This window comes from Dioscorea cayenensis, chromosome 9, assembly GCF_009730915.1.
Source record: "Dioscorea cayenensis subsp. rotundata cultivar TDr96_F1 chromosome 9, TDr96_F1_v2_PseudoChromosome.rev07_lg8_w22 25.fasta, whole genome shotgun sequence".
NCBI lineage: Eukaryota > Viridiplantae > Streptophyta > Magnoliopsida > Dioscoreales > Dioscoreaceae > Dioscorea > Dioscorea cayenensis.
The window spans coordinates 10,257,546-10,273,475 of NC_052479.1; the positions used below are offsets into that span (position 1 = coordinate 10,257,546).

Sequence of the window (15,930 nt, forward strand, 5' to 3'; positions counted from 1 at the left end):
GTTCTTCTTAACGAATCAAACGGAGTCTGTAGCTTACAGTTGGTTTTCAATAACTGTTGGAATTTGTTTTAGCTATGAAAATGGCTTCTACCGAAAGTTAAAACATTCTCTAAAAGTTTTAGAAATGGTTATAGGTATAATTACATTAATAATCTCTCTACCTTTCCAAACGTACCATTTTGGACCTCTACTATAAACTGTAACCTTTTAGTCCATTTACTATTTTAATTAAGCTATGGCAATCTTCTCTCTTAAGGATTTATAGTTACAGTTTAGAATTTAAAAGGATCAACGCTACTCAATTAAAATAGTAGTGGGACTAAAACATTAAAATTCTTGGAAAGTAGAGGAACAATTTAAGCAATTATACCACTATTATAATGTGTCAAAATAAATTAAAAAAAAAAGGTTATAACTGACTCAAAATCAATTTAAAAAAATTAAATAAATAAATATTTTTTTTCAAACAAAAAAATGAAAATTTTGTAAGTATAATTCCAAACTCTTCTTTTCCCTCAATTTTACTTGGTTATGTTAGCAATCTGTATCAACAACAAAATATAAAAAGAATAAAACATTATGTTGAGTGTTGAGTTCTGGAAATATATATTCAACATAGTTCTTTCATTGTTAACAACAGGTTTATTAAACAAAGTTAAAATATAGATTTCTAATTTTTTTTTTTTTATGCAAAAGGAGCTTCAAGTAGCTAAGGAAAAGGAAAACACAAAAAAAGATTAAAAGGAGAAATTCGAAGTGGACCAAAGATCATTAAGCCAGAGTGGTCAGTCTCGACCCTGAGCGAAGAGGGAGATTTGTGGGTTTGAGCTGCCATAATGAGCAAGGTTGTCGTCAATATATTTGAAGTCGCAATCAATGGGCTCCCAAGAGAAATCAGACCACCAATGGGAAATACTCTTGATAGCATGAATAGTGTCAGAGGATCGCCATGCAGTCACGTTGTTGAATTCTTTGATTAGTTGGATTGCATATTTACAATCAGAGAAGAACTTGCTGGGAGACCAGCCATTCGAGTGACAGTGCTCCAAAGCAAGAAGAATGGCACGGAGCTCAGCATCAGAAGTGAAGCACAAGTATCACTAACAGCCCCTGCAAGAAGAATGACATTTTAATTAGTGGAAATTTAGAACCCAAAGCTAGCCTTACCAGTCAGAGGATCCCACGCAGCATCAGCATACACCAAGATTGATAAGTGAGGTGATTGTAAAAGCATAGAAGTGTTCCTGCAGAAGAGACCATGAACAGAAAAATAAGCTTGAATGCCAGCCCAAGATTTTGAAGGGATCTAGTTGAAATTAGGCGGGATTTGATAAAAGATTTTATAGCAACTCGCAGTCCAAATGTGCCAGGAAACCGATGCAATTAAAGCCTTGGCAAAATCATAGCTGAAAGCATAGTTGAAATTACAAGTAAGACAAGTGCCATTTCTAAGTTGAGTGTAGAATGAATGATCCAAACCCAGCCAATTGAAAGTGATATCCGAACAAATTGTTGCACATCGACAATGCGAAAGGAGATGCTCAGCCATTTCAGGAAAGTGGCCATAAAAGTGGCAAATGGTAGCAGGCCCGATGTTAATGCTATAGAGGTAATTACCAGTTGGGAGCTTACCATGAGCCAATTTCCAAACAAATGTCTTAATGCGAGGAGGAACTATGAGTTTCCATATGAGACCCCAACCTTTCCAAACAATAGATTAAGATTTTTAGAATTAAGATGATCATATATTGTTGCCACAGTAGAGGCCTTAGAGGAGATGGGCCAGCAGACCCAGTCATTCTTAACCACATTGTCAAAAATAGTACCATTAAAAAAAACATGGTTCAAGTCGTCCCCAAACAAAGCAGAGCACACACGAATATTGAAAGCCTCGTCAAGCATAAAGGAATTAATAGAGATGTTGTCAATAAGATTCATGATAATGAAAGTTGGCTTACGGCTCAGGGGGAGATCAAGAATCCAAGGATCCTTCCAAACATTGGTAAGGTTGGGATTACAAACAGCAAGATGAAGATTTGGTTTGATAATGTTCACAGTTTTAAGGATGTCTTTATGAAAGCTCGAAGAATTAGAATGAGAAACATTACCCCAAATACTCCAATTGTCATACTTATGGAGAAAAATAGAAACCCAAAGTTTGTCATCCTTGTTAATAATCGAGAAAACATGTTTGGCAATAAGAGCAATTCTGGCATTTCTAAGGTTGTGGAGGCCAAGACCCCTCTCAGGTTTAGATAGAGTAACTGTTCGCCAACCAATTGAATGGAAACCAGAGACTCTACTATGACTACCCCAAAAGAAATTCCGAGCAAGCTTAGAGATGGATTCCAGAATTGAATCAGGGAGATAAAAAATGGACATGAGATATAATGGGAGAGAGAAGATACAAGAATTAAGAAGAACAACTCGACCAGCTTGGGAAATAAGGTTGTGATTCCAGGCCCCAATAGAGGAAGTAGTTTTACTAACCAGATAATTAAAGTGATTAGTAGGTATTCGTAAGGGAGAGATAGGAGCTCACAAGTATATAAAAGGAAATCTCCCAAGGTTAATACCAAGAATGGAAGCTAAAGACTTAGAGACTCTTTTGTTAAACAAGCTAGGTAGGTAAATGGCAGATTTACTAGGGTTGGGCTTTTGACCGAAAATGTTGGCATACAGATTGAGACAGAATAAAACATTCCTAGCAGATTGTTTAGAAGCCTTGGTGATAAGAATGAGGTCATCAGCGAACATAAGGTGATTAAAGTTTCTAGGAAGGTTAGAATCAAAACCAAAAAGAAAATTAATACAAAGGGCATGGTTAAGGATAGCTGAGAGGTTTTGAGTAACCATCAAAAAGAGTAAAAGGGAGATGGAATCCCCCTGCCTCACTCCCATGGTACTCGTAAACCAATAACTAGGCTTGCCATTGATGAGAAGAGAGAAAGAAGCAGAAAAAGGACAAGACTCAATCCATCTAATCCAGATTTCAGGAAACACACATCCTATGGAGGGTTGTAAGAATTGTTTTCCATTCAACAGTGTCGAAAGCCTTCTCAATATCAATTTTAATTAACATCCTAGGAGGGTAAGTTTTATCAGTTTCCACAGAATGGGCCATCTCTTGAACCGCAAGGATATTATCAAAGGTAGACCTACCCACCAGAAAGCCAGATTGCTCATGGCCAATTAATTTGGGGAGCACAAGTTTAAGTCTATCATCCATGATTTTAGATATAAGTTTATAGCAAACATTACAAAGAGAGATAGGCCAGAAATTAGACACTTTTTGGGGTTGGTCCTTCTTAGGAATAAGAACTATATAGGTTTTCCCTCAAGAGTTGGGCAAACGGCCAAGACAAGGAAATGGTTAATAGCATTAAACAAATGATCACCCAAAATGCTCCAATAAAAGAGATAAAATTCAACATTAAAGCCATCTAGACCTGGAGGGTTCGGAACACCTCCCCCTTGGTGACATGCTTGATTATATCGTCCTTGTCATCGGATGCCAGTGTGGGAAAATCATTAAGAAGGGAAGAATAAAGGTGGTCCAGGGAGACAGAGGACATAGAGGCCAAAAGATTACGATAAAATGACAGAAATTCATTATCAATATCACCACAAGAAGTAAGGATATTACCCGAATTGTCACAAAGAGAGTGGATCCGGGATTTAACCTAGCGAGCTTGATGGTACCATGAAAGAAGGCAGAATTAGTGTCCCCATGATTGAGCCATTGCAAATGAGCTCGCTGAGCCCAAAAGATAGAGCTTTGATGCAAAAGGGCAGAGTGCATATTATAAAGAGAACGAAGCCAAATATGAAGCCAGGGGTCAGGCGACAGTGTTTCAAGCCCCTCCATACTTCTAATCTCACCATCCAGATTGGAAATTTTTTTATCAATCGGTTCAATACCTACAGTTCTCCAAGAAATAAGATTAGATCTGGCTCTGGCAATGCAGTGATGAAAAGAGTTCATAGGGGAGGAACTATTATAAGAATTAAAAGCTTTAATAATACTAGTATGGCAATTGTTATGATCAAACCAAAAGTTGTCAAAACAAAATATAGAATTCTTGGAAGAAATAGAAGAGTGAGCAGTGAGCAAAATGGGGGAATGATCAGAGCACGATCTCGGGAAATGCTTATTGACAATGGAGGCAAAATTTATCACCCAGTCCTGGTTGGCAAAATACTTGTCTAGGAGTGCCCAATGGCAGGCCAAGACCAATTGGTTATTACTCCAGGTGAACCTAGAACCAACAAAACCGAGATCCAAGAGTTGATTATTATTAATAAAATCATTAAAGAAATTGGATTTAAAAGTTTAAGACCGAGAATTTCCACCAAAGTAATCCTGATCAGAGAGGACGACATTAAAGTCCCCCACCAGGACCTAATTAAGGTGGGTAGCAGTGATACCAGACAGAGTATTCCAAAAGAGCTTTTCATCATTTAAAATTTGAGAGTTATAGATAACAGAGAGGATCAAGGGACCATCCTTAGAAGAAATAACCAGGTTGAGGGACATGCGAGTTGCAGCGATAGGGGTAACTCTCCCTAGACCGCGAGACCAGAGAGCGATGATTCCCCCCGAAAATCCCTGAGCAGGGATGGCCGCCAACTTCCAGTTTCTAACAAATCTGTTATAGAAACGAAGCAAATGATCAGTATACGCTTTAGTCTCAAGAAGGCAAATTATAGCAGGTTTAAAACGACGCATAAAATTCTTAATGCGATCAATAGTATGAGAGTTGAAAAACCCCCAACAGTTCCAGGACATGATCTTAATGTTGTTTATCATAAGACACAATAGTGGGAGAGAAAATAAAAAGGAAATTAACTAGTGGAAGTGGATCTCCCTTTTTTAGATCGGGACTTGTTTTTGGTGGAAGCGCGCCTAGCCAAGGCCTCCAGGTTGATATCTTTCTGGTAGTGCACAAGAGGCATATCGTCATCTGGTTCGAATGGTGAACTGGAGTCCTCAGTGCCCCATAAAACTCTAGTGATTCCTAAATATTGACAAAGGTAATCTGTTACTAATCACGCCTTTTAACTCTAGTGCCCCATAAACCTATTTCTGCTTCAATTTAGAAAAGACCTACAATATGAAAAGATGTTGCATATGAATCCACTAGCATGTATGAAAAAAAAACAATCAAGTTACCACATATGAAAAGATGTTGCATATGAATCCACTAGCATGTATGGAAAAAAAGAAAAAAAAAACAAGCAAGTTACCACAAAGCTTAATTTACCTGCATAAACAGTGAAATTAAACTAGGACTTGTAAAATATTGTATCTTATTCTCATTGTCTCATATGTGACTCTAGACCAGAGTATGCATGTTTTTTTTTATTGATTTAACTTACATAAAATATTTTGCTTGTATCAGTAAATATACAGGAGTATATAAATATATAAAAATTATAGAAAATATTACCTTGTGCTTGCAAGCTTGTGTTAACTTCTTCCAATTTAGCAATTGTTTCTTTGATTGAAGTCCATTTTACAATGCCAAAAGAAATATTATGCTTATATCAAAATAGTAAAAAGCAGAGAGAGCAAGTTAAATGAACAAAATAATTATCGACGAGGATGATAACATAGAAATCAAATTCTTTAAATTAGAAATATTCAGCAAATTAAGAAAAATGCTGTATTTCCAGAGTGCTTTATCTTCAATTTTCAACTACATCAATATAAAGCAGACTCATAAATTACTTTTGGTTGAAGAACATTTTCTAATTTAACCAGCTATTTTAATGGTAATTGAACCAGCTATTTTAAACTAACTAGGTTGATACATCAAATTTTTTTTTGTTTTTTTATTTTTTATTTTTTTGAGAAAGGCGACAAGCACCAGAACCCAAGGACGTGCACGTGTGGGGAGCAAAGCTCAACACTAACCCACATGCCCTCACCTTGCGTAGGCTATGAGGTTCGATCTCGGGTCTTCTCCAAAATGAACACCTTACACAAGAGACTCGATGCTAATTGACCCAAAGGCCGTTGGCTTGATACATCATTTGGTCAAAGAACTTTTTCTTAAATAAAGTGTGAATATTTAGGTAATGGAATTTTTTAGACTAAATTCTGAAGCATTTAAAGCATCACCTTTCCAGACTGTACTCAAGTTGCAGTAAAGAATTTGAAATTGCTCCATTAATGATTTAATTATAAATCACAATTGATCAAACCCAAGCCAGACCACTTTGGAGTTGAAAGTGGTCTAGTTCAAAAATGTTTGACTACTCCATGATGAAGCATAAATCAAGCAAAAAGAACTTTTTGCATGAATTTTTTAATGTTTTCACCAATTTGTGTTCAGTGTTGCAGTACTTCAGCATTACTGAATCACAATAATTCAATAAACAAAGCAAAATAAATAAATAAATCCAAATAAATAAATAAATAGATAATAGTAAAATTTCCATGCATTAGAATTTAGAATTGAGCCCTTATCTAACAACCGGAAGATTAACACGGACACTTGCTAAGATGCTGCATCACCTTCCATAGCTGAGGGACCTTGGTCCATTAACAGTATCATCCTACAACTTTCACCTTGGAAGCCCTTTTTTGAACCATCCTTTTCTAAGCTCCAGTTTGTTGCTATTTGGGTTCAATTCCACAACCTCCCGGTTGAATTCTGGGACGACGACTCTCTTGAAACCATAGCTGGCCAACTTGGTACCTTGATAAAGATTGATGAATTTACCTCCAATTTAACTAGGTCAAAGTACGCCCGAGTATGCATCGATGTCGATCTCTCCAAACCCCTAAGTAGGGGGTTTTGGCTTGGCGACAACTTTCACCGGGTGTTTGTGATCATGATGTATGAAAAATTGCCAACCTTCTGTTATTCTTGTGGCTTAATCGGGCATGGGTCCAATAACTATCCAACTTCACAAGCAACCTTGAACAGCTCGACTCATCCACCCTCTCAAAACCTCCGAGAGTCGGCGGTAGGATCCAGCCTAGTTCAGGCTGCTGCTGTGAATTCCGGTGACCCTGCTGTTCCTGGTTCATCTCATCCAACTGACCCACGTCCCCCTGACTGTCGAGCTCTCGGGATCAGATTTTGGTCCTTGGCTCCTGGTTTCACGCCGGTGTGGCCGAGCCCGTGGTCGAGGGGGTGGCACTCGCACCACTCCCGAGACCCGCGGCATGGCAGCTGATGTGAGTACCGAGGAGCGCAGATCTCGGTACCCAGCCTCCAGCGGGATTCATGGGGGTAGGTCTGGCCCTACTTCGAACCGTTCGTCTAGTTCTGGATGCCATTCACAGTATCCCCACATCCTCTGATCTGATGGATACGGAGATCATCCCCTTGAATCCTATCTCAACCGCTAATAACGCTTTTAATACTTTGCCTACAGTTGATGGAAACAATCCTGATTCTCATCGGGATTACGTAAAGGCTTTATGTGGCGGCCCTAGTTCCAATGGCACTATGCCGACCGCACCCCCCAATCAATTTGGGCGGTGCATTGTTCCCCCCGCCATTGGAAATGACATTTCTTTTCAAAATCTTCACTCTAGCTCTCCTCCTCCCATACTTCACTCTTCACCTCAAACCCACCCCCCCCATCTTCTCCTCCTCGACTGAGAAGATTCTCATCTCCTTGTCGTCGACCGTGTCTCTGCTGCGCTCCATGAAGGTGTTATGGAGGAAGATAGCAACGGGGACACCACTGATGATGATGATGAGGATGAAATGTCCGATGACGAAGAAGCTGACGATAATATGACCCTTGTTCAATTTCAAGAAGAAGCCAGACGTGAGGCACTTATTCGGAAGAGCACCCCTTCTTCCGGCTCTTCCTCGAAAAAGGGCAGGATGGAACCAGAAACCTCTGGTTCTTAAATCAGACAGTGGCTTATTTGCTTTAGTTTCTCTATTCCTTTTTGGAAGTTATTCTCTCTCTTTTGGATATTTTGTTTATGATGATTGCTAAATTTTTATGCTGGAATTGCAGAGGACTCTCGGTGCGAGATACCTCTGACTATATTTTCAAACTCATCAGGATCCACAAACCTTCCCTCGTCTGTCTTGTTTAGACTAGAGCCAACTCTGGCCGTATTGATCGATTTCGCTTCAAAATCCCCCGGTCCTGGCATTGGGCTGCTATTGAAGCTGATGGTTATTCTGGTGGCATTTTCATTCTTTGGAATAAAAGTTTGGGTCATGTTACCCCCATTGTTGCTTCTCGTCGTGCTTTACATATTGTTATCTCTTCTTCGGTTTTCAAAAATTGCGTTATTTCCATCGTTTATAATTCTACCTTCTCTTGCAAACAATGTCTTCTTTGGAACGAGCTTTCCAAAATCTCTAAATTGCACCTTCCTTGGCTCATTATTGGAGATTTTAATGCAGTTCTTTCCAGAAACGAATTCAAAGGCGGCAATTTTTTTTATTATAATCGGAAAGCTCAATTTTTTAGAGAATTCGTTGATTTTAACAATCTCATTGATTTAAATCACTCTGGTCCCCAGTTTACTTGGTGCAACAACCAGAATGGCCTAGCCCGTCGTTGGGCCAGATTGGATCGGTGTCTTGTTAACTTGGATTGGACCAACGTTTACAGGTTTTATAATCTTAAACACCTTTCTCGCGTTTTCTCCGATCATTCTCCTCTTCTTCTGGACATTAACGTTCATACTCATCCCAAACCTTATTAATTTCTGTTTAATAACTTTTGGCTTGATTATTTAGGATGTCATGATGCCGTTCATAGCGCCTGGAAGTTTTCTCCACATGGGAACCCCATGCAAGCCTTCTCTCATTTCCTGTCTCGATTCCGTTTTTGTCTTCGTGCTTGGAGCCGTCATGGGATCAATAATATCGAGTCTGAGATCAAGAATGTTGAATCTGATATCCAATCATTTGATTGCTCCGACTCTGATCTCAATTCTCCTATCTTAACCAATTTATATTCAAAGCTTGCAACCCTTCATAGACAGAGTATCTCTTTATGGATGGCATTTCATTACATATGTCGTGGCTCATATGTCGTGGCTTCTGAACGGAGTTAAGAATTCTAAATTTTTTCATTACATTACTCGTTCTAGAACTCATTTCAATTTAATTACCCAGGTTGCGACCACGGATGGCATTTCCGTCACCAGTCAGCCTGACATTCTTCTCGCTTTCTACAACTTTTACTCCGGGCTCTGGAATACCCATCCTGACCAAGTATCAAATATCATTGAGCTCCTTTCAGACAACATATCTTCTCTCTCAGACGCTGACAGTTTATTCCTCATTCACGAGGTCACTAAAGAAGAGGTTTATCTCACTATCCTTGATTTTCCCTCTGGTAATTCTCCTGGTCCCGATGGTTTTAATATCGAATTTTACCGCGCTTTTTGGCCAGTGATTGGTGACCAATTTTTTTTAGCTGTCAAATATTTTTTCGATAATTGCTTCATGCCTAGTTCTTGGGGTAAAACTTCTATCACTCTTATTCACAAAATTTCTTGTCCTAAGAGGGTCTCGGATTATCGGCCTATCCTCTTTGCAATGTCTGTTTCAAAATTATAACCAAGCTTCTTTCCAACCGTTTGGAACTTGTTCTACCTAAGCTTATTGGTCCAGAACAGGTTGGTTTTATTTCTGAGCGTTGCATTTTCGATAACATTCTAGCCACTCAAGAGGTTGTCCATACTATAGAGCATGATATCAACGGCCCTTCTAGGATGTTAATCAAACTCGATATTGAGAAGGCTTACGACACTATTTCTTGGGATGCAATTTTTGCCGTTTTAAACAAAATGAATTTTCATAGCAATTGGATATCATGGATCTCCACCTGTCTTAAGTCTTGTTCTTTTCTGTTATTATTAATGGAGTAGCTTCTCCTTGGTTCTCCTCTTCTAGAGGTGTTCGTCAAGGTGATCCTATTTCTTCTCATCTTTTCATCCTTGTTTCCCAGATTCTTACTTCTCTTCTTAATCTTGCTCTTAGAAATGGGAAGATTCCTAGCTTTAATTCAAATCTAAAACATAACTTCAATCATCTTATGTATGCTGATGACCTAATTCTTATTACCCATGCCTCTAGATCTGCTGCAAGAAATATTGTTCAGTGCCTTAATTTTTATTACCTCCTTTCTGGTCAGCGTCCTAATCAAGCCAAATCTCATATTTTTTCCCCACTTGGTTCAATTCGAGAGTCAAAAAAAGCATATGCTCTATCCTCAAACTTTATACAGCCTCCTTCCCCTTCAAATATCTGGGCATAATGATCTCTCCTAACAGAATGAATGCCTCTGCCTTCTCTTCTATGGTAGACAAAATTAAAAGGTCTTGTAATCGTTGGTCAAACCTCTCTCTATCTTCAGCTGCTAAGGCCATCCTTATTAACACCTCTTTATTCTCCATCCCAATTTACACCCTATCTATATACCCTATTCCCCAAGCCATCCTTACCGAGATATCTACAATTGCTAGAAAATTCTTTTGGAGTAAAAATGGCAATCGTAAGGGTATCCCTTATGTCGCTTGGTGCAATATAAATAAAGGTAAAACTGAGGGGGGGCCTTGGTATCCATGACCTTTCCTTAGTCAGACATTCCCTCTTGGCTAAGCACTTATTCAAATACCTGAGTGACGATGATGTTCTTTGGGTCGATATCCTCCGCAACAAATATGGTTCTTTTAATTTCTGGAAGGATAAGGCTCCACCCAAGTATTCCTGGTTTTTTCGCGGGCTTTGTCGTTCGGCAGATTATTTAAAACCATTTTGCAAAATCATTTCTGTTAATCCTTGGAAAGCCTCTTTTCTTTGGGATCCATGGTACTCTTGTATACATATAGCTCTCATGCCTACATTTTTAAACATGTCCTTTGATTTGGATCAAATCACCATGGCTGATGTTATCCATAATGATTCTTGGGTTCATGCTGATCACAATGGCCTTCTTAGTAACATTCTTAACTTTGATCTCTGCAATCTGTGTGACATTGACCCTTCCTCCAACAACCGCTGGGTCTGGTACCTGTCCCTCTCCAAACTTAAGATTTCTGCTAATGTTTATCATACTTTAAATAATACTGTTCCCATCTCTGATCATTGGAGTGGTTGGAAAAAGCTTCGGTCTCTCAAAATTGCTCCTCGGATTAAGCACTTCATCTGGTTAATATTTATGGGTAGACTCCCAACGACCGATCATTTATTTAATATTAACCTTGGTCCGGACACACCTTGTGCTCTCTGTGGGCTTCATCGTGAAACTATTGAACATCTTTTCGTCTCTTGCCCCAAAATTCAACCTGTCTGGAATTATCTTAGCACACGGACTAATCGTAACATCTCTTTCCCTGATAATTTTTCTACTGGGTCTTGGATTACCGGCTATAATCATTCTCTGTTTGTTGTTTCACTCATTGTTGCTTGTGCCTGGTTTCACTGGAAAAATCGTTGTGATGTTATTTTTCGCAATGCTCAACTGAATAGTATTAATATTGTCTGCAAAGCATGGGCTCATGCCAACGATTGTAATCTCAGTACTCATAGCCTCCTTGGCAGAAAACTTATCAGCAATAACTTTTCTTGGGCTAGTGGACATTTCTTATTTACCTATACTCAGTTCCAGAGCTCCAGGTTAGTATCTTCTGCTGGTTTCTTCGTTTCTAGCGCTGATTTTGTGGTTTCATTTGCAGGATGCTTCTCTAGTCCTGCAAATGATCTATATAGTGGAGAATTGCTCGCTTTTGCTGCTGCTTTAAACATATCCTGGGAACAGCGCGCTTCGATCAAGCATGTGTTCACTAATAGTCGTGCCACTATCTACGCTCTGTCTGCTAATCATTCTCCTTTATTCTGGAGATCCATTGCTTCCATCTCCAATACCAGATTTCTGTTAAACATGAATGGCAACCCTGCTGTGCACATCACTCCTAAGACCCTGCGATAAGCCTTGCTTCCCTCGGTCACAATCATCATACTCTAAGCCTGTTTCTATCCGGTCGAGATCTGCCCTTTTGGATCATGAAGAGCTTTCATGCTGCCGGTTTCTCATTTCATTAATGCCTTTGTTTGCCTGTTGTTTTTTTTTAGTCTTTGGCTTTTTCCTTTCCTTATTGTAGCTTCTTGTACCTTCGTATTCTTCTCTTTTAATAAATCAGCCTCCGGTGAGGTTCTTTCACAAACACGGACACTTGCTAAATGGAACTATCACCTTTTCCAATCATTAAATGACAGTGATAAGAGTCAGCATAAAGATGATGAGAAAAAAATCACGGACCTTCTCTTTAGATGTTGCCTTTGTAAGCATCACTCAGCAGTTAATATCATTCTTAATAGAATATACAGATGCTTTAGGTACCAATAATAGAGAGCTCAAGTGCTAGTCTTCTAAATGTTGCTGCAGACAATGAGAAGCAGCATGTCGAAAAAAATCAAGGAAACATATCATAAAAAAAATTAAAGGATACCAAGAATTGTATAGACTCAAGTGCTTGTCTTGAAGATGTTTAGAACCCTATATGGACTCAATTTAATTGCTTTTTATCTGTAGTGCTGAAAGATGACAAGTTAGTCATTTTAAGATAACAATTGGTTCCCTGCTTAACCTGTACAATAATTTAATTTCCCATCACTTAACAATCTACCAATTTATTCTTTTAGCTCAAGCACTTTGTGTAGACACTCCAAACAATATATATACGCAAAGTCCCCAAGATCTAAAATTCCAATATCAAACAGTATGATCAACATTGAAAAATATTTACCTTGACTCTAAACCATCTGCAAAAATAGAACACTGTTGCATTTGAAATTCAAAAGATAGCTGAACCGTGAATTAGTTCCCCTTGAAGCTAAAACTTTGCTAGTTTCTAGAGTTACAATGCCCGAGCTACTCCCAGACGTAAATGCGCAATGTTCCTTACCTTGCTATTCTCTTGGAATCACACATAAAAGTCACAAGTTTTCTCATTCATGTTTTACAGGTAGCAAACAAAACAACAAACTAAGATAGAATTGCACAGGATTTACATGAGACATACCGGAAAAAAAAAAAAACAATGCACAAGAAAATCTTAAAAGAATTGACCAAAAGTATAGAAAGAGCACAACGGTAAACAGAATGAGACATGATATGGATCACATTAAGAACCAAATTCTCACCCAAAGGATTTGCATTTAAAATAAAATATATTAGATACTCATCCATTAGCAATGAATAGTCACAAAAATCTCACATTCCAGCGAAATTTGACAAGTCATCCCCAGTTTTCATGATTTCACCAACTCCCACCACAACCTTAGACCATTCTAATTCAACAAGGTGGCATCGCTTAATTAGATCAACAGCAAACAAAGGTTAGTGGTATGAATGAACAACACCTCAGAAACATCTAATCTGAGCCATACTTAAACTTCATACTTCACACAAAAAAAGGGATATATATATATATATATATATGTATGTAATTCAGAACAAAAGGGATCAATTTCATAAAAGCAATCCAACTAAGAAGAAAACAGAATTCATGCACTAAAGGAAGGCTTACCAAATTCATTGTATCTTTTACTCATCTCTCCCCTGCTGAATATCACAAATCACCTACACTGAAAACCACCACAATAAAAAAAACTCAGGAAATCTCAGAATAGTAAAAAATCATTATGTTCACACGGTTTTATTAGTCAATATCTCACAGCAAAAAGAAAAAAGACTAAAAGTTGAAAAACCACTACATAAACCAGCAAACAATGAAACAAATTAATAGACCAACTATACTTCATATCAACAAGCGTAACTAAGCACAAATATTCACTGCAATTAATTCATTGACATAAATTCCAAATTCCTAAATCCCAAAAAATTCTTAAAAGTCAACAAAGAAAAGGCCATTCTTTCTTCATTCAAATAGACACACTTACAATCAATATCTAATTAGAAAGAAATTAATAGAAAGCAGAGAGCATCAAAATACTACTAATTTGTTCAAAGCATCCTCATAACCAAAACCAATCACATATGAGGAACCAAAAAAAGCAGCAAAATCCATCCTGTACCCCATTCCATTCACGGAAACAGAAACCTAAATCATCACAAACAAAATCAAACACATTAAGCTTGTCAAAAAGAAAACCAACCCTTCAACTCAATAAACGCATCCCAATTAATCACCAACAAAGCAAGAAAAAAACAACCTTTGAAAAAGCAAACACCTTGCCAAAGGTCAGAGATGAATCCAACCAAATAAAGAACAATCATGAAAATCTTCATTAAAATACTGCTTAAATAAGAAATTTATCATAGCAATGGGAAGAAAACAATGATTCTCACCAGAATATACTTCTGTGGAGAGGAATTGATCCAAAATTATGGGCAACATTATGGTGTGAAATTGATGAACGTCAATGCCAATATCTCCATCTTTTGCTCCACCATGAAATGGACTTGGATTGGAAGTTATAACATGGAAAATGATGAATGGCCCTGAATAACAAGTAATCAAATATCACGGTCCACTTCAAGTGGTCATTTATTAGGGCATGGAGGTTATAACATTAAACATCATCTTCTCTTACATCACATATGCATGGATATATATAAAAATATAAAAATATATATATATATATATATATATATATGAACCAAAATCCATGACCCATATCAAGTATTATAAAAATTCATAAAAATTTTGTATGACAATAATGTGGCTTTTACTTTTTGATACAAAACTACTGATCATGGATGGATACATTTAAACAAGCAACTTGATTGTAAAATGAGAATGAGATTGTATTATGTGTTAGCTTATTTAAAAGGAAACTTTAATTATATTGAAATACAAGAACAATAGTTAGTTAGCTTTCTCTGGCCAACTAATTAACTAGTTCAACATTCACACAAGACATAAAGATCCAATTCTCCACCATCTATTTAATATGGAAGGTAAGCAGCAACATTTACATACAATCAAACACACAAAAATAAAACTATTAGCTAACTTTACAATCAAACTATGCAAGTATATATAAATTTATATATTAAGAGATTCACCTATTGCCTAAAAGAGCTTGGAAATGTATTATGAGCTTCTCCATTTGACCAGTGAAGTTACCATGCTTGATTCGAGGCCTTAAATAATTAGTCCATCTGAATTTGCAACTCTTGATGCATCTCTTTAATCCTAAAAGCACAAAAAAGAAGAACACATGAAAATGGAAACCTATAAACTCTAAATCAAGAGAGAAAACTCACCAGTGTTCAAAGGGATTGCCCTCCAATTGCTAGGGCCATGCTCTTGGATGTAGGACACTAATGTGATATCTTCTTCTGGTGTCCATGGACCTTTCTCCATTCCAAGTTAATCACAGCAAGGTGACCTTCCAATTCTTCTCCTCCTCCTCCTCCTCCTCCTTCTTCTTCTTGACAGTGGTTTTCCTCTGATTGAACTCATAAGAGATTCATTGACTTCAATGGAAAGCATATGGGAGGCAAGAAGTGTCAAGGGGACAGCAAGGTGCAATTCAAAAGTCAGCTTCTGTAGAGATGCAGTGAAGTGAAGTGAAGTCAAATCTATCCACCCCTAAAAAAATTAAAATTGGTGTAGTGGTTATTGATCGTGAAGAGAAATGTTCTATTCTCTTTCAGACTAGCTAAAATAAAATAAATAAATAAATAAATAATGCCTAACTAATCGTCTGCCTATAATTTTTGTCTCTTTATTATGGAATGCAAAATACAGAATTAAGCATTATTCAGCAAAAAAAAAGAACCTCAAAAAAATTATCCAAAAGATATCAAATCTAATTAATATCAATTCACAAATAAGTCATCTTCGAGAATATAGACATAAAAAAAAAAATGGGAATCATTTTCTGGAAATCAGCAAAATGCAGGCTTGATTTCTGAAACTAGCAGGCACAAATAAGTCACCCAACCACATACATACACTCA

The 15,930-nt window shown here is 37.5% G+C and overlaps 2 protein-coding genes across 5 annotated transcripts; one reads left to right on the plus strand and one right to left on the minus strand.

Moving 5' to 3' along the window:
- Window positions 1–4,346: 4,346 nt before the first annotated feature.
- Window positions 4,347–14,443, minus strand: LOC120268734. 4 transcript variants are annotated; one of them, XM_039276021.1, is made up of 5 exons: window positions 14,118–14,249; window positions 13,529–13,586; window positions 5,451–5,498; window positions 4,851–5,018; window positions 4,347–4,649 (listed from the first exon to the last, which is right to left on the minus strand). In XM_039276021.1, exons 2-5 carry the CDS (start codon window positions 13,551–13,553, stop codon window positions 4,567–4,569), a joined length of 324 nt encoding a protein of 107 aa, XP_039131955.1. In that variant the 5' UTR covers window positions 13,554–13,586; window positions 14,118–14,249; the 3' UTR covers window positions 4,347–4,566. The 4 variants fall into 4 exon arrangements, 1 of the variants encoding a protein (XP_039131955.1); XR_005539003.1 differs by lacking the exons at window positions 4,347–4,649; window positions 4,851–5,018; window positions 5,451–5,498; window positions 14,118–14,249 and adding exons at window positions 13,159–13,311; window positions 14,311–14,443; XR_005539002.1 differs by lacking the exons at window positions 4,347–4,649; window positions 4,851–5,018; window positions 5,451–5,498 and adding an exon at window positions 13,159–13,289 and having other exon boundaries at window positions 13,529–14,249.
- Window positions 10,822–12,163, plus strand: LOC120268733. Its single transcript, XM_039276020.1, has 2 exons — window positions 10,822–11,615; window positions 11,675–12,163. Exons 1-2 carry the CDS (start codon window positions 10,834–10,836, stop codon window positions 11,685–11,687), a joined length of 795 nt encoding a protein of 264 aa, XP_039131954.1. The 5' UTR covers window positions 10,822–10,833; the 3' UTR covers window positions 11,688–12,163.
- Window positions 14,444–15,930: the final 1,487 nt, after the last annotated feature.

Excerpts from the sequence above, each read along its gene's own strand:
- LOC120268734 (XM_039276021.1), bottom strand. The coding sequence starts at position 13,553 with ATGAGTAAAAGATACAATGAATTTG. Across the intron at positions 5,499-13,528 it reads TAAAAGATACAATGAATTTG|AAACAATTGCTAAATTGGAA; the intron begins GTAAGCCTTCCT and ends CTTCAATCAAAG. Across the intron at positions 5,019-5,450 it reads CACAAGCTTGCAAGCACAAG|GAATCACTAGAGTTTTATGG; the intron begins GTAATATTTTCT and ends GTCAATATTTAG.
- LOC120268733 (XM_039276020.1), top strand. The coding sequence starts at position 10,834 with ATGCCTACATTTTTAAACATGTCCTTTGATTTGGATCAAATCACCATG.